The following is a 26,446-nucleotide window of genomic DNA, read 5'->3' on the forward strand; positions in this document are numbered from 1 at the left end:
TTTAATTTAGAGTGGTCTCTTAATTTTTTCTGGGGCTTGTATATAAAATGCAGGACATGGCATTTCATAAGCATTTGAAAGCAAATATTGATACATTTTAATTCTAGTCTGGCAAATATGACTTGTGTTGATCTATTTTTTTTCTTTTTTTCACTTCAAAAAGTATATAGAAGATTAAAGAAATATTTGTTTTGGTTGATTTTCTGTTTATTTTTGAGTGTGGATTTAGGGATTATATTTAAATAAGGATTTGATAATTGTGCTTGTCAGTATTGCTGTTGCAACTGCTTTAATGTTTCTAGTTTCAGAAGGATGTTAAGCCTGTAGAGAACAGGTCTGACCCAAACCCTTCCATACGGAACCTACAGTGAATTATTCAATCATTAAGACTGATTAGGATTCTAATTATTATAATATTGACTCTCTGTTCTATCCTCAGGTGTGTGTATGGGTGGTGATGTGGTGTTGTCTCCTGGACCTGTGTATGGAGCAGGAGGAGGAAGTGTTTGGATCAACACCACCATCAGATCTACTGATAAACCACTAACATTAGTCATATGGAAATTTACAGGGGCGCATGTGATTACGTCTGACACTCTTGGTGTCCTTCCAGAGCCAGTTTACCGTCACAGAGTCAGACTGGACCTACACACTGGTTCATTAGAGTTACTGAGTCTGACTGTGAGTGACAGTGGAGAGTACACAGTGATGATAAAGAAAACTCCTAATGATCCAACACTGACAGACAAAACTACACTAGACGTGATTGGTAAGAATCACTGCATCACCACACTGGTCATATCCTCCTTCCTATTTTTAGTGTCACGCTTCAAGGACTGACATCCATTTAACATGTAATGTTCTGAAAATTATTATGCATATCAGCTTTGCTAAACTCAAAGCCCCAGATCATCTTTCCTTTTCTTGGTCAGGTGTGATGACACTGTGACTATGCTGTCCTCACAGTGCATCATTATGCTGCAGTGCTGGCAAACAACGATAAAGACCAAGGCCTGACTTCTCTTGATTTTAATGAAGCAGTTATTTTGTTGTGAAACTGAAAATACAAACAAAAAATATACGCATCCTTATTCATGACTATTAATTTAACAGAATTACATTAAACCGTGAATTTACATCATATCCAGTTTACGCTAACAGACTACAATTCTATGTCAAGGGGTTTTACACCGAATTCTGTGACTATCAAATTCTATCACCCTAGTGGGTGCTATTGCCGCTGGGCAGCTTGAAATCGCTCACACAGGCTAGTTCTTTACGCAGACAATGTAAGCTCATAGACTGCACACAAATGAAGGTGAATGCAGTTATTTTTTTTATTTATTTATTTATTTTTTTGTTTCTCGAGATGTCGACTTATTTACGCCATTATCACGAAATAACGAAAGTTAATAAACAATGTACCGTTTTCCTGACATATCGAATTAATTATGTCATCACGGAAAAACAACGTTTCGTTGTTTCGTGATAATGACATAAATAACTCGAGATCTCGGGAAAACAAAGAAAAATAATACTGTATCACCAGAAAATGGAATCAAAATGCAAACTGTTGGCTACCATAGCTGCTTGTCGCAGTAGATTAAACGCAGTGTTGTTTATAGCAGAGTATAGCCAATTTGTGTATTTACAACAGAACCAACAACTGATTAAGCTGACTTCACACTGATAACTTTAGGCGACTAGTCTATTTAAATGGGCCATCAGAATTTGTGACCCAACTGTAACTTGGGAGAAAATGTCTGACACACCACCATTCATTTCAGGATGAATGTTCATAAGGGCAAGTCCAGTGGGTCTGCCGTCTGTCATATTGTTGCGTAAATAAGTATTTAGACGCTTCAGGGCGCTAAATGAGCGTTCGTGCTCTTAGTTCTATGAACTGGCGTAGGACTGTCATTGGTGATTATTTGGGGGCCACATTTGAAAAGATACAAGATTTAAGATTCTGCGCATCAGTTAACTAATCCGATTTCCCTTATGTGTGCATTTGCACAACAAGAGGCAAAAGTCTGACGACTCCAACCTCCTTTACAGCTGTTTCTATGGTAACGATGAGAACAGACCAGACATCAATCACACAGCCTAACTGAAGAGCGTTTAGATGGAGGAGAGGTATGAAGTGGACTGACACATGATCTGTAAACATCAGTAAACACTCAGAGACGGTCACTATGTCATTCCCCGCCCACAAATCGGGAATCTCATGGGACGCACAGTGCGTCCAGGCGTATAGCTGTAGGCGCCCCTGTCTATATCAACATTCTCTCCAGCGTTTTATCTGGTTCTTGCTTCAAACAATTCACAGCTGCCGTGTAACAACTTACGATCATGTTACTCACAGACGAATAGTCTCCAAGACTCGCTCGTGAGACAATATTTTGTTTTTAAATATGAGGCGCATCCACATTCATGGACTCGCTATGAATTGAAAACGAAACAGAATGCCTCTCGCTAATGTATGCAACAGCACCACAAATCGTGATAAGGAACAGAAACTGTAACACAAAATTACCATTTAACAGAAAAGGCATCACAGTGACCAATCAGAGTCGTTCTGAATTCAGTTAACCCAATCATGCAGCAGACGGTTTATGTAGAATCAGATGGTTCTGGTAAAAACTGTATAGAATCACTGGGTGAAAAAACCCAGTTGCACAGATGAACATCAGACAATTTGAGATCCAAAAAAGCTTTACTTTGTAAACCAAAAAAAAAAAAAAAAAAAAAAAAAACCCCACAAACAAACAACAACAACAAAAAAAATACCCCACCAATCAAAAAAAAAAAAAAAGAGAAAAAACTCAGTGTGTTCTTAAATTACAAAGCAGAGACAATTGTCAGGAAAACAGAGAAAAACTCAGGAGGGAACAACAGGTGACTAGGTGATTTAAGACCCAGCAAGGTACAAACACAAAACTAAGGGTTTGAAAACCTTAGCTGATGGCAGCAAAAAAAGTCCAGTCTTCGTTGGTGTCTGCTTGAATTTCCACATACTGTTGCCACCTTCTACTGTTACTAACTCATGACACTCCAGTCCAGGGGATGGAAGTTTGGATCACAGTATTACTGCTTTAATGTGAACAAAACTGGTTGTGTTCTGGGAGATCAGTCAAATCAGTCCCTGTCATCCGTGACTCTTGCTGTCAGTGGGCCCTGTACAGGCGCATCCATTTGTGGGTGAGAAGTAACGGTGGCTGACTTTATGTAGCACTACTGAGTGTGCACGTACAAATCTTTACCTTTGAAGGTAATCAGGCCCAGCTTGGTCTTGGGCTGATGTGTGAAAACTCAGTCAAGTGTGGGCACTGACCTTCTGTTCATATGCTAACACAATGATTCCCTATAGACTATACACTGACACAATGTTTCTCTATACACTATACACCAGGGGTGGGCAAATCCAGTCCTGGAGAGCTGGTGTTCTGCCGGTTTTTGTTTTCACCTCTTAGTTACCTGTTGATTTTCACTTTGAAAACAGGTGTGCATGCTCTTCAGCCAATCAGAGACTGTATTTAGTTGGTCTACAAGAAAAACAGCAGGACCCCGGCCCTCTAGGACCGGAATTGCCCACCCCTGCTATACACTGACATAATGTTTCTCTATAGACTATACACCTACACAATGTTTCTCTATAGACTATACACTGACATCATGTTTCTCTATAGACTACACACTGACATAATGTTTCTCTATAGACTATACACTGACATAATGTTTCTCTATAGACTATACACTGACATAATGTTTCTCTATAGACTATACACTGATACAATGTTTCTCTATAGACTATACACTGATACAATGTTTCTCTATAGACTATACACTGACATAATGTTTCTCTATAGACTATACACTGATACAATGTATCTCTATAGACTATACACTGACACAATGTTTCTCTATAGACTATACACTGACATAATAATTCTCTATAAACTATACACTGACATAATGTATATATACAGACATACATGTGTGTGTGTGTATGTATGTATGTGTGTGTGTATATATATATGTGCCTGGTGTGATTTGTGACATGAAATTTTAATCTGTTTTTTTTATTAATGGTCATAGATGCATATCCTGATTCTCTGAAAAGCAGCTTTGTAAGCAGAGTGGGCTGTCCTGGTTGAGTAGATCACTAATTTAAACTAAAACTGTTGAACCCTCTCTCTCTATTACAGAGAGAATATCTGGAGTTTCCCTCACTGGTCCAGCACAACCCCTAATAGAAGATCAAAGTTCTGCTAATTTAACCTGTGAGGGAACTGGCTCCATCATCACCACAGAATGGATGAAGGATGGTCAACCTCTGTCTCCTAGCAACAGAATTATCTTTTTTGCTGATCTGAGATCAGTGTCCATCAGTCCAGTGAGGAGATCAGACAGTGGAGAATACCAGTGTAGACTCAGTAACCCTGTCAGCTCTGACACTGCAACCTACACAATGACTGTCAACTGTGAGTGTGAGACAAATTGAAGTTTTATATTTTACATTCCCTGTGTCAGACCCTGTCTTCTGTTGTAGTTCTACACAGTATACTGGCTTGTAGCTCCAGATCCAGTCTGTACACTGAGTGGGGCACTGAGTTCTGTCCCTGTGAAATGTCTCAGTCAGCAGCTTCTGGTGTCTTTTTTGGCTTGATTTTCTTGGGTCTTTTTGTTTGCTTTTGTCACGGTTTGTAGAAGAAGCTGGACTCATCTGCAGGGGTTGTCTCAGTTTTATTGGCTTGAAAAATGATACAGCACCAACAAACAAATGATTCACAACACAACTCAACACATGACACATGAACAACACAATGCATCACAATCCCACATCCAGAACAAAGGGAGGACCAGGAGTGTTTATACTGAACTGAACCAGGAGTGTTTATACTGAACTGAACCAGGAGTGTTTATACTGAACTGAACCAGGAGTGTTTATACTGAACTGAAGGCTGAGGCTGAACTAACAGGAAACAGGTGGAACTAATGATTAAACTAATGAGAAAATGTTGATTAGACTTTTACTGGCAAAATTTCTGTGGGGCTCATCTGCTCACAGTGGCTCATACTTTCATAAACAGGAGTGATAATTAAGAGCAGTACTTGGTTATGGAGAGAGAGAGAGAGAGAGAGAGAGAGAGAGAGAGAGAGAGAGAGAGAGAGAGGGAGAGAGAGAGAGAGAGAGAGAGAGAGAGAGAGAGAGAAAGAGAGAGTATGAGAGAGAGTTCCACTTGAGTTTTCAGCTGTACACCACACTCAAGAGAGAGACAGAACAAGGGAAAGGTCTGTCTTATTATATCTGGAATAAAACAAAATCAGTAAGACAAGGTCATTTTGTATCCTGCTGGTTCACTGTTCAGAGTAAATTGAAAAGTTGTGTCAGGAATGTAAATCTGAGTCTGTAGCTTTGTGATGTCAAATGTGGGTGGAGTTTCAGTGGAATGTGTACTACATGAGTAAAGTTTGAAGTTAACAGGTGAAAGGATTTAAATTAAAAACATTTTTAAAGACAGCTTGATAAATATGCTTTAGTATGTTGTGTAATGCGTGATTTTCATACTGAAGAGATTTTGTGTAAGATGTTTGTCATGTCTCTGTGCAGTGAATGGGTCTGTCAGTGGAGGAGGAGAGAAGGAGATCTCCTCTGGAGGAGTCATTGCTGGAGTCATCAGTGGGGGGATTATTGTTCTAGTGACAGTGTCTGTTGGTCTGGTCTTCTACTTCAGGAAAGCTCAGTGAGTCTTTTACTCTCTCTTACATCATTATGAATGTGTTTGTCATTACAGAGACCATATTCAAAACCACCCAGAGACTGTAGTTTCATTTGTCATTTATAACTTCTGCAGTTAAATTCGTATTTATGTCTTTTCCTCTAGACTGAGTTTAATACAGTACACAACACACCATCACTCAGTGAGTGATCTTTCATTCTTATTCAGGACATGAGCGAAGACACTCAGTGAGAACAGTTAGAAAAAGGCTGAATCATTCGAGATCATTCTCCTCATTCCTGTTTGTGTTCAGTTTTACAATATCTGAAAAGCCTTAAAGAACATAGACCAGTCTGTCTCTGTGTATGTGTTCATGAGTGAGACATGTATAATCTGTTCTCTCACTGTTGTTAGGGAAATTTGAAGTCTTCTGTGTGGAGAGTTGTAAAGTCTCAGAGACTACAAACTTCAGATGTGATGAATCATTTCCTCTTTATTTTATGTCCACACACCTCAGAGCTGAAGCACAGTTGTCATTGAGGCTGAGGAATGCAAAGCTTTTTATATGTTGAGACAGGCGTCTAAGGACATGTGTGGAGGCCCCAAGATGGCCTTTTTAGAGAACACAGGATAACTTATGTTTGCTCCCCAAGTGGTCCAGACACCCAGTTCACCACTCCCTGAGTGGTACAGACACCCAGTTCACCACTCCCTGAATGGTCCAGACACCCAGTTCACCACTCCCTGAGTGGTACAGACACCCAGTTCACCACTCCCTGAGTGGTCCAGACACCCAGTTCACCACTCCCTGAGTGGTACAGACACCCAGTTCACCACTCCCTGAATGGTCCAGACACCCAGTTCACCACTCCCTGAGTGGTCCAAACACCCAGTTCACCACTCCCTGAGTGGTCCAGACACCCAGTTCATCACTCCCTGAGTGGTCCAGACACCCAGTTCACCACTCCCTGAGTGGTCCAGACACCCAGTTCACCACTCCCTGAGTGGTACAGACACCCAGTTCACCACTCCCTGAGTGGTCCAGACACCCAGTTCACCACTCCCTGAGTGGTCCAGACACCCAGTTCACCACTCCCTGAATGGTCCAGACACCCAGTTCACCACTCCCTGAGTGGTCCAGACACACAGTTCACCACTCCCTGAGTGGTCCAAACACCCAGTTCACCACTCCCTGAGTGGTCCAGACACCCAGTTCACCACTCCCTGAATGGTCCAGACACCCAGTTCACCACTCCCTGAGTGGTCCAGACACCCAGTTCACCACTCCCTGAGTGGTCCAGACACCCAGTTCACCGCTCCCTGAGTGGTCTAGACACCCAGTTCACCACTACAGCTATAAGCAAAGCAATATTTTTCCCACACTTCATAATTATGGTTTTGAAAAAAAGGAAAAAAATGGAAACCGTTTGGACTGAATGCAACATGCTGTTTACATGTGACAGGTCAAAGACATATGGAGAGACAGGACAGAGGAGCAGAGGTACGTGTAACTATGCATGTGTGTGTGTGTGTGTGTGTGTGTGTGTGTGTGTGTGTGTGTGTGTGTGTGTGTGTCTTATCAGTCCTTCACTGTGTGTAATACTCCCTCTGTGTTCACATTCATTATGAGATTGTCCTCTATATAGCATATTAGAAAACTATTTAGAAATGTCTCAAACATTATTCTCTCTGTTTCACTCATTAATTACAAATTAATAATACTAACTTACTCTCATATTATACAGCATCAGACCAACAAACTGTAGGAGAAACGGTGAGTGTGTGTGTGTGTGTGTGTGTGTGTGTGTGTGTGTGTGTGTGAACGTTGTAGGTGTGTTTCCTGTGTCAGTGTCTGAGTGTTAATAAAAACTGATTCCCATCATAGACTTATTTATCATATTAATATAATGACCATTCAGGACAGCTATTAAACATAGACTTATTTATGATATTAATATAATGACCATTAAAGACAGCTATTAAATATAGACTTATTTATGATATTAATATAATGACTATTAAACATGGTTGATTGAAAACATGTGATCTCAGGTCTGAACACACAGTTACTGTAACTGACTGTGTGGTGTTTAACAGTATTATTCTGAGATCATTCTCACAGGGACATTATTCACATTTTACTACACCTGCTTACATTTGGGGATAATGTGGTAGTCATGGAGACCAGTCTCCCCATAAATAATATCAGAGAGCCCACTTCATGAAGGTCCAGAGATGATCCTGGGTTTTGGGCCTTTACAGAGTTTGCAGCCCAAAAACACAACCTTTGTCTGTCTGTCTCTACCTCTCTCTCTCTCTCTCTCTCTCTCTCTCTCTCTCTCTCTCTCTCTCTCTCTCTGTCAGGAGCTAAACTATGCTGTGGATCAGGAGACAGTGGGAGGAGACAGTTCAGTATATGTGTCTATGACATCAGCACAGAACTCTCAGGTCAGTGATGTCACTGTAGCTCCGCCCTCATGTTTATTACAAACTGCTGTGAAACTGTTTCATATTTTACTGCAGCTGATTATGACTGGAGAAACAGACCAGAAGAGAGACCAGTCAGTGATGGTCCAAAAGTGATCTTGGTTTTATTTCTTTAAAATAAGCAATGTCAGCTCAGGGTAATGTCTGCTCTCTCTCTCTCTCTCTCTCTCTCTCTCTCTCTCTCTCTGTTAGGAGTTAAACTATGCTGTTGTCAGACATCCCCAGAAGACCAGTGGGGAGGTGGATCAGGGGACAGTGGGAGGAGACAGTTCAGTATATGAGTCTATGACATCAGCACAGAACTCACAGGTCAGTGATGTCACTGTAGCTCCGCCCTCATGTTTATTACAAACTGCTGTGAAACTGTTTCATATTTTACTGCAGCTGATTATGACTGGAGAAACAGACCAGAAGAGAGACCAGTCAGTGATGGTCCAAAAGTGATCTTGGTTTTATTTCTTTAAAATAAGCAATGTCAGCTCAGGGTAATGTCTGCTCTCTCTCTCTCTCTCTCTCTCTCTCTCTCTCTCTCTCTCTCTGTTAGGAGTTAAACTATGCTGTTGTCAGACATCCCCAGAAGACCAGTGGGGAGGTGGATCAGGGGACAGTGGGAGGAGACAGTTCAGTATATGAGTCTATGACATCAGCACAGAACTCACAGGTCAGTGATGTCACTGTAGCTCCGCCCTCATGTTTATTACAAACTGCTGTGAAACTGTTTCATATTTTACTGCAGCTGATTATGACTGGAGAAACAGACCAGAAGAGAGACCAGTCAGTGATGGTCCAAAAGTGATCTTGGTTTTATTTCTTTAAAATAAGCAATGTCAGCCCAGGTTAATGTCTGCTCTCTCTCTCTCTCTCTCTCTCTCTCTCTCTCTCTCTGTTAGGAGTTAACCTATGCTGATGTCAGACATCTCCAGAAGACCAAAAGGAAACAGATGCAGCTGGGGACAGTGTGAGGAGACACCTCAGTGTACTCAGAAGTCAATGGCAATTCTGCAGCCAATCAGAGACCTCCACAGGCCATCTCAGCTCAGTGACATCACTTTGGCCCCACCCTCAGTTCCACACTGTACTGAACAAACTTAGAGTTGTCATAGCACTAGTTGTCATGGAAATTTATTCTTTTACATTAGTGAACATTTGAGTGGATCTATATTTTCATATTTCTTGTGAATTAGGTGTCTCACCCACCCGCCAAGTATCAGATGTCATTTATGCACAGGTGAAGAACTGACTGCTGGCTCTGACTGAACGAAAGTTTTGGGGGTGTGAAGAGTTTTTACCTGTGGTTCTCCCATCTCTGACTTTGCTCAAATCTGTGTTTCACACATGAATGGTCTCTGATGACCCAGTGAAGAAAATTTACATTTGAGTCATTGTGTAATCACATCTAGGCTATGCTCTGAGTGTTAATTTAACACTGATAAATCTTCTGTTTTAACCCTCGTCTTGTTGGGACCGGGTCCTACGTGAATCCACTGTCTTCACATAACCTCACAAATAGTAATGTGCTTATCTGACAAGATTAAAACATATATTTCTGAAAGGACTTGTGTCAGTAACGTTAATTCAGCATTTTCGCTCACTAACTGTTAGTATGCGTCAGAGGTGGATTCATACAGGACCCGATGTTATGTCCCAAAGGGTTTCCAAGCATTGGAGTAGTTTACTGTGATTGGTTTTTCTCCTGTGATGAACAAAATATGGCCTATCGCGTTTTAGAAAAGAAAATTCATCCGCTGACTTCAAATCCATGCTTCAAAGTAATGAGTAATGGGAACCTTCATAGAAATGTAGTGGAGTGAAAAGTACAATATTTGTCTTTCAAGTGTAGTAGAGTAAAAGTCACAAGTTTAAAAAAATAACACTTAAGTAAAGTACAGATACGCTAAAAATGTACTTAAGTACGGTACTCAAGTAAATGTACTTCGTTACTGTCCACCTCTGGACATAATTATCTATTTTCGACTCTGAAACCAGCCCATGCTTGGATTCCGGCACAGTGCTGGAGAACTTTAAGCCACATGATTTTTTTGACAGGAGGCATTTCTGACAAGAGATGTCCAAGAGAAAATTGGTGATCATTGACTTCAGTTTTGGAACTTTAAACCATGCTAAACTTTTTCATGCATAACCGATTCATGTTGTGGGCTACGTATTTCTTACTTCAGGGGAGTAAAATACTTGTTTCACAGTTTGAGCATGATGTTTTTTAGATGGCTAAGTTAAGTAAAGTGCATCCAGACAAATGTATTATTAACAGCTTAGTTGTTTAAGAAAAAGATCGGATTGGTATCGGTATCGGACATGAAAGTGGTACCGAGCCACTAACCCTAATATGTAGTAATGATGGATGATAATGTGTCTGATTCAGAGGGTGTACCAAGATAAATGTTTAGTGAAGACATTTCCACAATTCCCTGTTCTCCACCGCTCTTAAAAGAGTTTCACCTCCTGTTAGCATACATTTTTCTCTCTTCCCCTGTGTTTGACTAAATGTCAGTCTGGCCAACTGTGGCCTATTATTAAGTATAACTTCCTGGTGAGAGGTTTTAGATGAAATTCTTTGATTTTTTTTTGTGAACAAAGGCCCAGAGATCTTCTCCCTGTTTTTGTTTTTTTTTTAACTGCCAGTGATATTTTTGTGTTCCTCTGTTTTTTTCTCAGATAATGTTTTGGGTGTGTTGACATGATGGTTTGTTGTTCTCTGCAGACAGCTTTTTAGCTTAATGCTATTGGGGTTGTTAGTGTTAGATGTGATTTTATAGTTGTCATTCTCTCTGACTGGCTGTGGTCTCTCTGAAAAGGATTCTGTCAGAACACACAGGACAGAGAACAGTTGATCTTCAGAGGTCAGTAGAGTAAAACTGACTGTCCACTTTCAGAAATGGATCTAGACTGATGTTTTCCATGGTCACTGGGAAAGGCGTGTTAAGTGGGACTGACACATAAACAGCCAGTTTGTCGTATCATGAATTATTTTTCATGTCCTCAGGATCCAGAGGAGCTATGGATAAAAATCAGTAACAGAAAGTGTTAAAGGTGACAAATCCACTTCTCCTCTTCAGCCTTTAGGAGAGACTGAGTATCAGTATCATTTACAACCTCAGGTCTCTTAACAGCATTTTAAAAAATACTGCAAAAAACTGTATATGTACAATATCAGAGATATTGTTCCTAAAGTTTTGGAAACAAAACAAAACAAGACAAAACATGTAGGGAACACAACAGTTTGCTTTTGTTATTTACATTTTTCAGTTTTGTTTATATGGTTGTGTTTTATGATAATTTCGTGAACCAATTTTGTAATTTTGTGAATCAATGCAATGTGCTTTTGTAAGCCTTTTTGCAAAAAAAAAAAAGACTTTTTTTTCTATTATGGTAGTTACAAAAAATGTAATTAATGGCAGTCAGACATCTCTGATGCTTCTCAAATAAAAATATTTTCCTCCATCTCAGAATGTCTGTTGACCTGATGACTGTTATGTTGGGTTTGGTTGTAAACAGGCTGAGTAAATAAACTGATAAGACTGGATGGGATTTTATCAGGTCTCTGTTCTGTGGGGAACTGAACACAAGTCTTTTTTCTGTGGGAAACTGAACACAGATATCTGTTCTGTTGGGAACTGAACACAGGCCTCTGTTCCGTGATGAACACGGGTCTCTATCCTGTTGGGAACTGAACACAGTTCCCTGCTCTGTGGGAAACTGAACATAGGTCTCTGTTCTGTTGGGAAATGAACACAAATATAACCATAAATATAAATATAAATATAATAAAAAATAACATTAATGGACTGAGGCAATCATAATGGCATGTGTGAGCTATGTCATATATATTGTGATATGAGTAATATTGTTTGTGAAATATGAGCACAGATTGCATATATTATATTACATTAAATCCCATAAAGGCATGGACGGATTGTCGTGTCCAGGGGCCCCTACCCAAACATGAAAATAGCACACACTGTTCGGTCGCACAGTAGCACAGGGCAACCCACAACCACACAGCATGTACTGTTTTTGAAATTATATTTGTTATCCTGACGTGTTAAATTACTGCCATTTCAGGTCTGTTTCATTCTGTACATGCCATGCACTGCACAGTGTATACATCTTTAGGAGTCAGACACACACTTTAGATTTAGATAAAACCACCGTTGAAAAAAATCCTACCTACACCACCAACGCCGATGCTAACACTAACACCTTCCACCTGTTTTTTGGTGAAAAAAATGTTGAAATGTTTGTACCAAAACTGCATCTTTAGTGTCTTTTTCTTTTAAGAGTTTGAGTTTACGCTTTGCTGACCTGCACCTGATATTATGATGTGTGTGTTGTGTTTCATGATGTGTGTGACATTATGATGTGTGTGTTGTGTATCGTGATGTGTGTGACAGTGTTATGTGTATGGTGTATCGTGATGTGTGTGACAGTGTTATGTGTATGGTGTATCGTGATGTGTGTGACAGTGTTATGTGTATGGTGTATCGTGATGTGTGTGACAGTGTTATGTGTATGGTGTATCGTGATGTGTGTGACAGTGTTATGTGTATGGTGTATCGTGATGTGTGTGACAGTGTTATGTGTATGGTGTATTGCGATGTGCGTGACTTTAATGTGCCTCTAATCATCTCAGCGTCTTTTTGTCTCTCTCTCATCATAAACTGTTTCTGACCACTGCTGTTGTGTGGATGTTTTCTCAGTGCTGGACTCTTCTCCATACTAAGTGTGGAAAACACTAGCAGTGTTGTTCTTCTTGGTTTAAACCACAGCTCTGACTGCTAACGGTTTTTCACAGATTTATACTTTCAAAGTTGTGCCAAAAACACTGTGTTGAGTTTGTCCACATTATCACCCTGTATTAGCCCAAGTGATGCTTTTTCGCATTGTTGAACTGGAAACTTCTGTTTTTTATGCCATGTTCAGATATAGACCACAGCAGTGAGATGTCTGAGCATAAGCCTGTCTGTCACTCTGCCCAATGCCCGTCAGTCTCTGTAACCAGTCATCTTTTTCCAACCACAGGCTCTACTGTTGGCCTGATGCTTTTCTGAGAAGTGGACAATGCTGGGTATAAACCACAGACACTGCTGTGTGTCAGTAACCCAACAGAGTTTCTGTTACTCACATGGTTATACTGGAGTGACTGGTCCCAGTATTTTCCACATTCTCTCCATGAACAAAACACACATGCGCGCACACATGCACACACACAGGTACATATTTGACCTGTTTAGGATAACAGTGTGAATCCTGGTCCTCTCACTGACTGAACAGTCTGGTTAATGGAAATGACAGAGGGACCTCACAGAACAACTGAGTTCACAGGTTTTAGAAAATGACACCGTTTTTAATACGTGTGTATTTATGTGTGAAAACAACAACGTTCTCAGAGTTGAAGTCTTCTGTGGTTTTCAACTTCGTGTTTTCAGAATTCTAAATGTGCAGTCAGTCACACTGACCAATGGGAACTGTTTTCACACCTTTTTTTTTTTTTTTTTTAATTTTGTACACAGAGGAAACAAACAGCAGTCTTTTGCATCAAACACAAAATGGAAGAGAGAGAGAGGGGGGGGAGACAGAGAGAGAGAGAGAGAGCAGTAAAGAGCAACATTGACTGGATAATACTTATTCTTCAAATGTGATTCTCAAATAAAAATCAAAATGTCCACCAGTTCTAAGACAGTCTGTAAAATGTTTATGATCCCTGTGGGAAACAAAAACAGCCATCAGAGTCCATGTGCGATTTCTGATTTCTACATTATTCAGCCACTCACTCACTCACTCACTCACTCACTCACTCACCCAGTCACTCACTCACTCACTCACTCACTCACTCAGTCACTCACTCACACTTACCACTGTTCTTCTGTCCTGTTTTTCCATGTCATTTCTTTGACCTGTTGTGTGTATGTTACAGTTATTGTTTTTACACTCATTATCTAAGGGGTTTATTCTAATTAAGGTCGCAGCCTATCCCAGCATTCATTGGGCGAAAGGCAGGGAAACACGCTGGACAGGCCACCAGTCCATTGCAGGGCAGACACACAGACAAACACATTCATGCACTCATTCACACGTAGGGGCAATTTAATATCTCCAGTTCGCCTGACCTGCATGTACTTGGACTGTGGACCAGGTCTAAGGTGAGTTGAGGGTAATGGGATCAGGTCTAAGGTAAGTTGAGGGTCATAGGATCAGGTCTAAAGTGAGTTGAGGGTCATGGGATCAGGTCTAAGGTGAGTTGAGGGTAATGGGATCAGGTCTAAGGTGAGCTGAGGGTAATGGGATCAGGTCTAAGGTGAGTTGAGGGTCATGGGATCAGGTCTAAGGTGAGTTGTAGGTAATGGGATCAGGTCTAAGGTGAGCTGATAAAAGCTGTAGTGAAAGAGAGAACATCAGGAGAGACTGTTTGGAAGACAGACAATGGACCTGGGTCCAGAGGACAGGTAGGGGGTTTGTATGATGATATAATCTATGAGACAGTGTCAGACAAATGACATGGGCTTCATTTAGGATTAAGGATTAAATATTTCATTTATTAGACAGCTGATATAATTTAATGTTAGGAGAAGCTACAGTGTACTTTTCCACTCGAAACAGACAAACAAATCAAACTGTCTTAGCACAGAGTAAATATGTTGTGTAGACTGGGGTAGAAAAGGAATTCCATTGCATCAGCGCCCCCCTGTGGACTAAACATGTCATGTCCTCTATACTGTTTTACATTATACATTACATGTATTCATTTAGCAGACACTTTTATTGACTTTAAGTGACTTTCAAATGAGGCAAAATACAAAACCAACCCTGAAAGTGCCGTCTGTGGTGTAAATTCAGTATTAGACCAGATACAAGTGGAAGAAAAAGAGTTAAAAGTGTGAACTACACACAGACACAAGTAGAAACAGTGCTAACAGACATGGGGCTACATGTGTGAGAGAAGAGACAACACTAATAGTGAGAATACTGTGAACAATGATCAGCACAACAACTATACTTCTGCTATAAGAACAAAACAGGTCTGTTATACTGTAATCTAAAGCTATAGTTTACCTTCCATCATAACTTACTTACTTACTGAATCCTCTTCGTTCCCTGTGGAACATAAGGCTGTGGATCTGTCTCCACCTGGTCCTATCCTGTGCAGCATGTTGTGCCCCAAGTTAAGTCAGCCGTTTTCAGTTCTAAAGTTACAGTTTTCCCCCAGGTTGTTTTTGGCCTCTCTGGTTTCCTCTTTCCAGGTGGGGTCCATCTCAGGGCTACTTTAGGAGGAATGTGTAAAGGATATTAGGCTCTGGATGCTCCCTAACTTCCTCTCACTCTGAAAAAACAGAAGTACTTGTACTAGGATCACATGCAGCTAGGAGTAAGCTTTCCGATCACATAGTTACTCTGGATGGCCTGTCTCTTTCATCAGGTGCGGCAGTAAAAGACCTTGGTGTAAATATTGACTCCAGTCTTTCATTTGAAGCTCATGTAGATAATATTAGCAGGATAGCCTTCTTTCTTCTTAGAAATATTAACAGGATAAGAAATGCATTGCCATTTCAAGATGCTGAAAAATTGGTTCATGCTTTCATTACCTCTAGGTTAGACTAATGTAATGCCTTACTGTCTGGATGTTCTAGTAGGTGTATAAATAAGCTACAGTTAGTTCAGAATGCAGCGGCCAGAGTTCTTACTAGAACCAAAAAATATGATCACATCACCCCTATCTTATCCACACTGCACTGGCTCCCAGTCAAATCTCGTATTGATTATAAAATCTTACTATTAACCTATAGAGCATTAAATGGTCTTGCGCCACAGTACCTGCACGAACTCCTGGTCTTTTATGATCCACCACGCCTACTTAGATCAAAAGGTGCAGGCTATTTGTTGGTACCTCGAGTTGCGATGGCTACAGCAGGGGGCAGAGCCTTCTCTTACAGAGCCTAACAGTTATGGAACAGCCTCCCAATTAATGTTCGAGACTCAGACACAGGCTCTATGTTTAAGTCAAGGCTGAAAACTTATCTGTTTAGCCAAGCCTTTTGCTAACAGCTCTTTACTAGGCAAAGGAGCAGATCTGGAGGGTTCTCGGGCATAGAATGTTTGGTGAACTGGGATGTTTGGATGCTGTCGCCCCCCTACTCTAACATGTTCACTCAGGTTTGTTGACTGTGGAGTGGGTGGCCGCCTTGTGTCCCAGAGTGCCATCATGTCCATATTACCTTCTAGCTCTCCCTTTTAACTATGCTGTACTAGTTAGTCTTGCTGGAGTCCCTGCCTGCACTCGGCACACAATGTATATTTTCCCTTAACCATTATGTGGAAATGAACATCTAATAATGTCTCTCTCTCTCTCTCTCTCTCTCTCTCTCTCTTTCTCTCTCTCTGTCGAGCCACACATGCTACTCCTGAGACACCAGTGATCCTGACTCCTCCTGCCCTGTGGACTGATCCATCCTGGTGTTATCATCTTTCATCCCCCTGTCAGCCTCCTGTCAGCATCGCCATCCCCTTTGTTCATGCTCCAATTTACTTTCAATTGTAACTGCCCGCTGGGTTGGCACATTGCACACCTGTCTGGCCAAGGAGGGGTCTCCTCTCTCTGTGGTCCTTCTCAAGATTTCTCCCATTTTCCCATTTCCCTTTTGGGTTTTTGGGGAGTTTTTTCTTGCCCGCCATGAGGATTAAGTCAGGGGGTGCCGTCCTGTTTTGATTTGACTGTTGTGGCCTGTAAAGCCCTTTGAGACTGTAAACAGTGATACTGGGCTCTAAATAAACTTGAACTTGAACTTGAACTTACTTTAGGAATGCGATCCTGGCCCATTCTAAGGACATGTCCAAGCCATTGGAGCCGTCAGTGTTTAATTTCCAGCACCACATTGCGACAGTTTGTGTTTTTATACAAGTCTTCATTGGATATCTTTCGTGGCCAGAAGATGTGACATATCCTCCGAAGGCATCGATTGTGGAATGCATTGATCTTTTTCATGTCACTTTCTACCACTCACCAGCATTCTGAGCCATACAGCAAAACTGATTTGACATTACTGTCATACAGTCGGATCTCCGCTTGTAGGCAGCACTGCTTTGACTTCCAGATAGTTTGGAGTCTTGCGAATGCACTGCGAGCTTTCCCGAGCCTTATACTGATGTCTTTGCTGCATGCATTGTCTTTACTGAAGAGACTTCCCAAATACGTAAACTCCTTGACATATTTGAGAGGGTTACCGTCCACAGTGATTGGTGCATGTGGTGCTGAGTTTATGCACATCACTTGAGATTCGAAGATATTAATATTCAAACCCAGCTGTTTGGCAAATCTGTTTGTCCTGTCTGTTTTCTCTTGCAGGTGAGTGTGATTTGTGGAGAGAATGGCCAGGTCATCAGCATAATCAAAGTCTTCTAGCTGGGTGAAGAGAGTCCACTGGTGTAGGGGTTGTCAGGCCCGTAGACCCTATTACCCATAATGCCCTGCTTGACCGCATGGGTAATCCGTACCCATCTTCTCAGATTTCACTGTAACGGTATTAGATACAGCAATGGAGCCAGATACCATATACAGTGATGATGCCATTTTCGCCATAAAACCGCGGAAAATTCCAAACTCTTTCTCTTTCCAGCTCTTCAATTCTGCAACTCCCTAGCAGCAGCTCGCTAGCAGCGGGTGTCTCTGTTTCTCTGCCTCCTCTTTAGCGGCCAGGCCTGCTTTAGGGCTACATAGAAGCAAAGTTTTAAGTTAATTCATCAAAAGGTTTTAATAAAAATAACAGCTCAAAATAAGTGTCTTCACTATTATGTAAATAAAATGTAATGGTAAAATACTAGAACATGACATATCTACATATTCTTTACACGTTTACAGAGAAGGAATAGTCCTTCTCCCATCTGTGTGTCCTAACGCAATATCCATGTCTCACCTGATTTAAGCACAGGAAGAGTTACATAGTGTAGGGCTTTACTGTACCATATCTCTTGCTATATCAATGATGTGACATATTGTTACTTCTATAAAAACGCTACTATAAAGGAGGCCTATAGCCCCTTTCAAAATATTAAACGTTAAAATGAAAATATTTCATATTCGATTGTTTAAGAGCCTGAACTTATTAGTATTACTGTTTGTAAGGGACATAATGATATTTGTTAATTTAATAGTATTTTGGATTAGTTTAAATGCCAGCCTTTGTATTGTTCTGTTTTCCCAGAAGGACTTTTATTTTGACAAGCTTTAGAGCTTGATGCGATGTGGGGCACAGGTGCTGTTTATTCTAAAGAGACATTGAAGCAACACACGGTTTTTACTGTGAATGTGTCTGTGAGAATAATCTGATACAAAAGACCTTGTATAGAAAGTTGATGCATTTGCTTTGGATGTAAATTTGTAAATAGTTCCAGTGAATAGTTCAATGATAATCTTCGACTCCAGTATTTTGATTAACAAAACACACAACACGAGAGGTCAGGAGTAAAAGACAATTGCTTAGATATTCAACGACAGCAGCCTACACTAAAAACTGTGCCAACAGAGGACCGGGCAGTCAGACTGTCCAGAGAGCTGAGATCACTTTGTCAAGATGGAGGCTTCTGTTTGATGAAATGTAAAAAAAAAAAAAAAAAAGTAAATCTCTGTGATTACACACACACACACACACACACACACACAGTGAACAGCAAGCAGTGAATTTGTCCACTGCATTTAACCCATCCTATACACCAGTAGTGAACACACACACCAGACGCAGGAGCAGTGGGCAGCATTCCTTGCGCCCAGGGAGCATTGGGGTTAAGTGCCTTGCTCAAAGCCACACAGCCATGGATGTTGGGCCTGGCAATCGAACCGGCAACCCTCCAGTCACAAGCTCGGTTCTCTAACCTTTAGAGCACGGCTGCCCCAAAAAGCAAGGCATGCATTGGCCGGGAATCGAATCCGGGCCTCCCGCGTGGCAGGCGAGAATTCTACCACTGAACCACCAATGCATAGGTGGGCAGTGTTACATGGGCTGTCCTTTCATCTATTCCAGAAAATGAAAGCGTGACACCCATGAAAGACCTGGACATAAGCCATGATGCTCTACCCTTGGAGAGAGCTCTAAGTATTCACTGGTGCACCGGATTTGTGTTTAAAAGACGTGTGCAGGACAAACCTGTGAGAAGACGAGGAATGCTTTCAGTGTTGAGCTCAATATATGACCCACTAGGATTTCTTTCACCTGTTATCTTGCCAGCCAAATGAATCCTCAGAGAACTTGCACTTATTGTAAGTCGCTTTGGCTAAAAGCGTCTGCTAAATACCAAACTGTAAATTGTAGAACTGTGTCAAGAGAAACGAAACTGGGATGAGAAGATTCAGGGTAAACGAGAACAAAGATGCCGAGAGTGTCTGAACGATCTACAGTGGATTTCCAATGTCACTGTGAGAAGATTTTGGAATGTGAAGACTGCACGTTTGGATCACTTTGCTGACGCAAGTGACATCGGGTGTGGCGTTGCAACCTACCTTCACGTCATACATGACTCTGTTGAAAGCCACTGTTCTTCGCTTACTGGAAAGGCAAAAGTCGCACCAGTAAAGCAGGTCACCATTCCTAGGATGGAGCTGACAGCAGCTGTAAGTGCAGTTAAAGTTGATCTAATGGTGAAGGAGGAGCTAGGATATCAGCTTGAAGAGTCTATCTTCTGGACAGAGAACATGACCGTGTTGTGGTACATTGAAAACGAAGCAACCCTTGTCAAGACGTTTGTTGCAAACAGAGTGTGTTGCAATCATTCGTGAGGCCACAACACCATCACAGTGGCGATATGTCCAATCGACTTTGAACTCTGCCACAGACCTCGCTTCAAGACGTATGAAGGCTGAAGCTCTTATTAAAAACAGCAGCTGGTTACAAGGCCCAAGGTTCTTGTGTGGACCAGAGTGTGAATGGCCAAAGTGACCAGATATTCTGGGTGATATTACTGATGATCCTGCGGTGAAGGAGAATGCAGTGGTCAGCTTTGGCATTACCAGGGACAGCTTGGATGCAGTGAACAAACTAATAGAGTTCAGACTTGCCTTTCCAGCCTGCCAATGAGGGATGGTGTCAGTTATTAGATCAGACAATGGAACAAACTTTGTGGCCACAGAAAGAGAGCTGTGTGATTCAAGCAATGGATCAATCAAAGATACATGAAGCAATGCTAAAGAGAGGGATAAAATGGATTTTTCAACACCAAAATGGCATCTCATCAAGGAGGCGTTTGGGAAAAGCAGATGTGTACAGTGAGGAAGATTCTTCAATCCACTGTAAAGCAGCAGACGTTAGATGACGAAGCACTTAATACAGTCATGTCCAATCACAACGATCGTCCAATCACAATGATCGTCCAATCACAATGATCGTCCAATCACAAAGGCCTCTGATGACCCCAATGATTTGGAGGTTTTGACTCCAAACCATCTTCTGCTGATAAAAAAGCAACCAGTCACGCCCCCTGGTGTCTTTAAAAATAGAAGATTCGTATGCACACAGAAGATGGAGACATGACCAATACATACCAGACCTTTTATGGACCAGACAGACCCAAGAGTACCTACCTCTTCTATAAGAGTGTCAGAGGTGGACCCAAATGAAGAGGAACTGGCGATGTTGTCCTGATTGTGGACAGTATTGTGCCGAGAAATTCCTGGATTATGGAGAGAATACTCAAGACCTTTGTTGTATTTGCCACTGTTTTATTGCCTTTCACTTACCCACAGACCCCACTAATAGTTAAAAAATTGTCTTATGAGTCTAAAAAAAAAAAAAAAATCATGCTAAATTATGACAATGTTGTGAACATTCTGTCACTGTGATGATTTGTTTCCATGACTAAAGGTGTGAAATGACCCTTATTCTTTCATTCAGTGGAAGAACTATATATGATATATGACAGCGCCCTCTCATGGTCACAATTAATATTTGTTAAGTTTGTGCTCATGTGACTCTAGTTCAGCTGTGTACCAATTGTTCAGAAGTGCAGTCATGGTTTTCCATTCGAGTTTTCGAGTTTTGATGTTTTGTGTTGTGATACCTTTGGGATGCAAATGCAACATGTTTCTGGCTTTTGAGCTATGAAGGCTATACAATGTTATACAATGTATACAACGGTGCAGATATTGTCTGTAACATGGAACAGATATTGTCTGTAGAGCAGAACAGGTCAGGAACCCTGTCACTGGTTATTTCCTCATTGAACCGTGTTGGACCTTGGAGCCAAAAAAGATGAATGTACGCATTAAAAGACACACAAAACGCTTTCTTAACGTTAAAATGGGGTTGTGATGGTGTCACAAAGATTACAATTTTGAGACTAACTGATGTTTTGAATATGAAACGCTGTGAGATTAAAATGCACTTTGAAGTATAACATTTATTCTGTTGATTGTAAGGTAGTGTAGGGCACGGTGTGTATGTGGGGCGCCTGCTTAACAAGACGGAGAAAACACCATAAGCGGGGAAGACAAACAGAAATTCAAGCAGCATGGATACGGAGCGCTGAGAAAAAGAAACATGGAGCGCTGTGCAACGGTGAGCCGCGGAGACAAAATATTCCCGGATTATTTGGAACGTTCATCTCTTATGTCCAGATTTTCATTTTTAGCCTTCATATCGGGTGAGAACAATGCCTCTCTTGTTTTCCTTTCGGATGTTTTGGGCCAATATTTTGGCAACTCTGCTTTGGCAACAGAGCACTGTTGGCTCTGGAGTCCAAGACAAGAAACAGTTTGATTTTTTTTTTATCTTTAGTTGCATTAGCCTGCAGGAATTTCTTTTATTTCTCTTTCTCTCTCTCTCTCGTTTTCTGGGAATCACACATTTGTTTGTCTGTTTCTTTGTTTCTTTGTTTTTGTTCATAAATAAAACTCTGAAGCTGAACTGGGATTAACTGAAAGATGTGATTGTTTTCTAAGATCAAAGTATTATTGGAAGACACAACCCATGATTGACTCAGGTGAAACTTTAAAGTCAAAAGACGTTTGATGCAGCAATATTTAACAATAATTGAGAGAAACAGGACGGCCCAACTGTTGGTGTGGAGAAAGCTCAAAAGGAATTTCAAGTTCAAAAATAGTTTTCATTTTTTACATCTGTTGTATCTACTGGAGAGATATACCTTTTATTGCATTTGTGACAAATAAAAGCAAGATTTTAAATTTTCTTTCAAAATAACAAGGCAATAATCCAAACAGCAGATGAGAGACACAAAACCTTTTTATTTATTTATTTTTTTCTTTTTAATCTGCCTTTGCTTTGCATTACCGCGTCAACTGGTCGAGAAGCTGTTGATCAGTACACAATTGTTACTCAAACAATGATATTTCTTGGCACTGAAAAGTGAACCTGATTAGAGCGATTAGCTGATGAACTGGTCTAGCGAGGTTTACTGGGTGGTGGCCGGAGCAGGAGGTTCCTCGGTAGCAGACTCCTCAATGGCAGGTGAGCAGGGACTGATCTTCTCCAGCTTCTCCTTCACAGCATCATACTGACTCTGCCACTCCTCTTTAGAGAGAGAGGAAGGACTGACCTCCAGGAATCTGTAGGCATCTTTGGCCTGGATGCTGAATATGCCATTGGCGTTTGCACATACAACACCAAACTTTTTCCAAACCTGTAATTTAAAGTGAAGCAAACCATAGTTTTTTTTTTTGCTTTTATTTGTTTTGTTTTGTTTTGTTTTAAATGTGCAGTCATGTTGATAGCAAGGAATGTGTGTGATTGTCAGAAAAACCCTGCTCTACCTGAGCATGGTATCAATAGTGTAACAGTGCTATGTGCTTAGCTCTACATTTTAAGCTTCTTCAGCCAAACTAAGGAGACACAGTAGCTAACACCCAGGTAACTCATTCAGTTTTTTGTTTTTATGCACCGGTTCTGTGGAACCCACTGCTGCTTTTTATCAGACATTCAGTATGCATGTACGTTTACAAAGCAGCTAAAATCATACCTTTTCAAGTTAGCTTTTAACCATCTTTAGATAGTTTTCAGTCATTTTCAGTTTATTATCTCTTATTTTATCACTTCAGTACTATCTTTATTTCATTCTGAATTTTTATATTATTTTATTCAGTATTTTATTCTGTTCCAATTTTATTCATTAGTACATTTTGTTCTACGTTCTCCCTGTTTGATTAACTAAATTTTTAATTGTATTATCGTTTTGTTTACCTTTTTCTGTCTTGTAAAGCACTTTGATCAGTGTTGTTGTATGAGAGGTACTATATGAACGATGATGATGATGATGATGATGATGATGATGATATACAATAATCAGAAGTCACTCTACTACCTATGCACACTGAATGATAATCGTTGCACACCCAGCTAAGCAGTTGACTTTGCAGGTGACAAGGATGGCCTATTTGAGTGCTGTTGTTATAGACAATGACTGTGAAATTAGAGCAGCCACTTAAATTTACACACTAATGTTTGTCATGTCAGTCAGGATTGTTCAAACTCTGTCACACTTTGCCACTTTACCTCTTCAGCTGTGGTGATTGATTCCAAAAATACATCTTTTAAGACATCTAGGTCGTCAATCATGTCTTCCCCAACAAAGGTCTTGTCCTTTAGGTAATCCAGCATTGCGCCAATTTTCTCCCAGAATTTTTGTAGCTGAACCAGAATCTGCTGAATTCTGGAGAGGCAAGTCTGAACTTCATCAAGATGCTGTGGGGATGGAATTGAACCTGAAAAGACAGCGAAAGTGATTAAAAAAAAAAATAAAAGCTTAAAAATACTAGATTTAAAATTAGAATTGGGGTTAGGGTTCTTCAAATTGGAAAATTCGTTTGAATCTGAATAAGGAATGAAGATTTTAGTTGTATTGTTTTCTGCTTGAATACGATACATCAAGGTGAGTACATCACAGTAATTCCTTAAAATCTTTTGGATGTATATATGTATGTATGTGTGTGTACATATATATATTATTTCCAGTGCTTGCTCTGCACAGAATTGATTTCAGTCAACATTGCCTCAAATTGCTGCCATAATCATGAAATACGCAAGAGTTTGCAGGATGTGTTGTCATGACATTGTATCACCAACCAGTAGATGAAACCAACCAGTAGATGATGTTTGACCAACCAGCAGATGATGCTTTTGGGAACGGGGGGGGGGGGGGGGGGGGGGGGGGGGGAACTGATTCTTACCCAACTCTATTTTGGCTTTTGCTGCCTTCATTTGCCAGCTGATCACCTCATTCTGAAGGGTCCACTCCCTCTGTCTCAGGTCAGTTTTCTCTGAAATGAGTAACCTGATCTCATTCTCCAGAGCCTGGATTTTGACTTTAGCCCCTGGCTCAGTGGCTGCCTTGTGGATGGCGTGGATTATGGCTCCAATAAAAGGCACAATAGCACTCAGGATACCAAGCCCCGTGTTCTTGCTAGAAACATCTCTGATGAGCCCCTCAAGCTCATGGTTTTTGCCATTTATTTTTTGCTCGATATCTACCAAATCTTTAGTCGTTTGGTCCAGCGTATCCTTGTATTCTTTCAAAGTGGCCTCAATTGCTGCAGCTTCCTCGTTTTGAATTTTTTTCTTTTTCTCAGTTTCAATTTTTTCAGTGATAACATCACTGGTGGTTGTGGCAACATCTCTGTTGAGTGAATCATATCTAAATGAGAAAGGATTGGAAAGAGAGTCAGTTATTTATTTTCACTGTGTTATCTCCATAGTTCTGTTTTAGGCCTTCTCCATTCTTTAATAAGCCTAAATCATCACAGAATTACAGACAGAGTGGTTCTGTAACTGTAACCAACAGTACTGCCAATAAGAAAATACAGTTCGCCTATAATGTACCAATGTGTCTTAGCTCAGTAAGCAGCCAAAATTTTTGAATAGTGCAAAAAAGATATAGGTTTCAAAAGCTGTTTCAGAGACTGATTTTGTACGGAGTCATTCTAGTAATTTAAACAAACCTCTGAGGCATCATAAATACAGTACACCACTAATGATAACAGTTAAAACAATCATTTCTACAGCAAGCTGCAACAGTAATCCTGATCTTTTATATCTGATTGTAAACAGGGGAGAGCAGTTTTATCTTCAACCAGCAGTGACTAGCAACAATAAAAAAATGCAACTGGTTTACATTCTTGTCTTGTGCATTGACATGTGCTGTGTCCACATTCTATACAGAGAAAAAAAAGTCTGACCTCGCCACAACCTGATCAACTTCAGTGATGATCTTGGAAATCCAAGTCTTTGCCTTCTCCAGGTACTTCACAGCAAGTGTGGCCTTGTTTTTCTCCACTGCCATTTTCAGCATAGGGAACAGGGAGTTCACCAAGTTGTCACTGGTACCAACACACTGTATGTTTGTGGAAAAAAAGGATCTTAGCTATTGGTAATAGCTAATTAGCTATTTGCTAATACAAAACATGGAAAAACAATCAATGAGCTTTCTCGGATTACTTGTCAAAGGTTTAGTTTTCTTAGATCTTTACCAGAATCCTGATGAAGAGGAAAATTTATGTATCTGCCCTCTATTGCACATCCAGTAGTTTTGAGAAGCAGCATTAAACATTAGTGAACATTAGTGAACTGTGTTTAAAATTGTGTGGAGACCTGACAAGCTTGTGGGGTTGTTACCTTAAGCAGGAGAGCCTCTGAGGAGCCAAAGAGGAGCTGAGTCTCCAGGGCCCTGCTCCGGAGCAGCCTCTCCAGGGTGGGAAAGCCGGCCAGACACAGATAGGACACATGGTAAAGTAGAGCCGTCCTCTCTGCTGCTGGCAACAGCTCCTTTATGAACTCTGGACTCCAGGCTGAGCCACTAAGCGCCACCTCTGTTTTGGAATGGGGGGAAAAAATCCACCAATAGAAAACTGGATTACTTTTCACAGAACTGGTTTGCTGGATTCTGAAAATGTGAAGAAATATAGTTTTACCTTTGCTGTTGGCCATGATTTCAGTATAGAGTGGTTTGCTGATGGATGCAACAGGTCACGAAATTCTCTAGGAGAGACTAATATGTCAGAGATAATGTGTAATCTGCCCGTCATTATTGAAAAATAAATCCCAATAGGACGAGCCGGACCCCGACGCACAACAGATTGGTCTTGTTTCGTCCCGAAGGGATTTATTTTTCGGTAATGAGCAGTGGACTCTGCATTATCCTGCTTATTATACGGCAACTTGCCAAAATGATAAAAGAAGCTTCACACACATATGATACAATATTTTTACAGAAGTGATCAGTTCATCAGGTCA

At 40.8% G+C, this 26,446-nt stretch overlaps 1 protein-coding gene and 1 non-coding gene across 2 annotated transcripts; both read right to left on the reverse strand.

The window, feature by feature from the left end:
- Positions 1 to 19,122: 19,122 nt before the first annotated feature.
- trnag-gcc (transfer RNA glycine (anticodon GCC)) lies at positions 19,123 to 19,193 on the reverse strand. Its single transcript has one exon. It is a non-coding gene; the product is annotated as a tRNA-Gly (tRNA).
- A 3,423-nt stretch (positions 19,194 to 22,616) lies between these two features.
- On the reverse strand, positions 22,617 to 26,140 carry LOC115821823 (uncharacterized). The gene is made up of 6 exons (XM_030785608.1): positions 26,125 to 26,140; positions 25,829 to 26,022; positions 25,393 to 25,547; positions 24,388 to 24,851; positions 23,714 to 23,922; positions 22,617 to 22,844 (listed from the first exon to the last, which is right to left on the reverse strand). The coding sequence occupies exons 1-6, from the start codon at positions 26,138 to 26,140 to the stop codon at positions 22,617 to 22,619; spliced, it is 1,266 nt and encodes a 421-aa protein (XP_030641468.1).
- Positions 26,141 to 26,446: the final 306 nt, after the last annotated feature.

This window comes from Chanos chanos, chromosome 9 (assembly GCF_902362185.1).
Source record: "Chanos chanos chromosome 9, fChaCha1.1, whole genome shotgun sequence".
Taxonomy (NCBI): Eukaryota; Metazoa; Chordata; class Actinopteri; order Gonorynchiformes; family Chanidae; genus Chanos; species Chanos chanos.